This window comes from Mus caroli, unplaced genomic scaffold (genome assembly GCF_978045245.1).
Source record: "Mus caroli unplaced genomic scaffold, Mus_caroli_1 scaffold_11, whole genome shotgun sequence".
NCBI lineage: Eukaryota > Metazoa > Chordata > Mammalia > Rodentia > Muridae > Mus > Mus caroli.
Genome location: NW_028227266.1, coordinates 36,985,357 through 36,987,201, shown reverse-complemented (window position 1 = coordinate 36,987,201; position 1,845 = coordinate 36,985,357). Strand labels below are relative to the sequence as shown.

At 34.7% G+C, this 1,845-nt stretch overlaps 1 protein-coding gene across 1 annotated transcript; it reads right to left on the bottom strand.

Annotated features, from left to right (window-relative positions):
- Positions 1–419: 419 nt before the first annotated feature.
- LOC110287909 (olfactory receptor 8G18-like) lies at positions 420–1,364 on the bottom strand. Its single transcript, XM_021154405.1, has one exon. The coding sequence runs from the start codon at positions 1,362–1,364 to the stop codon at positions 420–422; it is 945 nt and encodes a 314-aa protein (XP_021010064.1).
- Positions 1,365–1,845: the final 481 nt, after the last annotated feature.

Here is a 1,845-nt window from a genome sequence, read left to right as displayed (position 1 = left end):
GAACAGGGGGACCATGGGAGTGAATTATAAGGAGATGAGGGAAATGATATAATTACAGGCCTTACATATACAGTTATCAAAAATTAAATAAAATTGAATAGAAAGAAGCACTTTGTTATAATTAAAACTTTATTATTTCAAAAGTTATTTATATGAAAAACATTGTGTATCATGAAAGACAATCCAGTATGGGCATAAGGATTTATATCTTCCATACTATTTGTTGATTTTGCTGGCTATGAGAAGAATATGAGATAAGTGCTTGAAATTTAAATTTGAAATTTGTAATAATAAAAATTACCAAAGGTCCTAGCAAATGAGTAATTATATTGTATGGTAGGATAAAATAAATAGTAACAATCAAATCTATGTGTTTTTAAATAGTTTGGTCTAATAAATAATCTACATATGACTTCTGCTTACATGAATTTTTTTCTTTCAAGTATTTTCTTCAGTGCAACACTGACATCCTTATTCCTCAGGCTGTAGATCAAGGGATTCAGCATGGGTACAACAGAAGTATAAAACACAGAGGACACTTTTGCTTGGCCCATAGAATTCAATGATGAGGGCTGTAAGTACGTGAATGCACCAGAACCATAGAAGATAGCAACAGCAGAGATGTGGGAACTGCAAGTACTAAAGGCTTTGGACCTGCCCTCCCTAGAGTGAATGTGGAGGATGCTGGAAATAATGGAGGTATAGGAAGTAATAATGGTCAGAATTGGGACAAAGGTATTCAGTGTACCAAAAACCAGAATCAACATTTCACTGACATATGTATTAGAGCATGCAAGTTTCAAGAGGGGAAGGAAATCACAGAAATAGTGGTTGATTACATCTGATTTGCAGAACTGGATCCTCAACATGAAGCCCATGTTTACTGATGCACAGAACATCGCAAAAATGTATACCCCTGAAATCAGAGAACAGTAAATCTGAGAGGACATGGCTATATTGTAAACCAAGGGGTTACAGATGGCAACATAGCGGTCATATGCCATTGCAGCTAATGTGTAGCACTCTGCTGTACCAAAAATGATGACAAAATAGAGCTGAGTCATGCATCTAGGGTAGGTGATGAGGTTCTTCTTGGTCAGAAAGCTCACCAGCATTTTAGGGATAACAACTGTGGATTGACCAAAGTCAATGAAGGACAAACTGCTGAGGAAATAGTACATGGGTGTGTGCAGGTTGGAACTGAGCCCAATTAGTATAATCATGCCCAGGTTCCCAGACAGAGTGATCAGATAGATTCCTGTGAAGAAGAGGAACAGGGGCAACTGAAGTTCTGACTGCTCTGAGAGCCCAGATAAGAAGAACACCGTCACTGTGCAATGGTTTCCTGTTGTCATGTCCTCCATTCTTATCCTGAAGGAGTAAAGCAACCATAAGTGTGTTAGAGTGACTATTATTTTCCATTATAACACATACATATGAATTATTTCTTCTTCAGTAAACCATTTTCATGTATATAATTACCTTTATTTTGTCACGTTTGATAAATAAATTTATCTTGTGTTATTATTATTATTAGAGATATACTTAGAAGTTAAGATTGTACTTCATGTAAAATACTATCACTGAATTTAAGTTTTAAAGTTTTTTCATTCTTTCATAGCAAATTCTCAAAATTAAAATTTAGAGTCTGTAGTAGTGAGTGAAAGTATCTGTGTTGAGGATGTAAGATTTTCCTAAAAACAGTGAATGATTATCCAAAATATACTGTTTCTAGGGATCTTCAGAGCGCTTATTTTTAGACATTCCCATTTTTCCAATTCCTAATATACTTAAGGTCTTTATGTATCAAAATGTAAAAATTCATTTACATGTAGCAAATCAATG

Bases quoted from the DNA above. Each gene is read 5' to 3' on its own strand.
- LOC110287909 (XM_021154405.1), bottom strand. From the start codon at position 1,364: ATGGAGGACATGACAACAGGAAACCATTGCACAGTGACGGTGTTCTTC.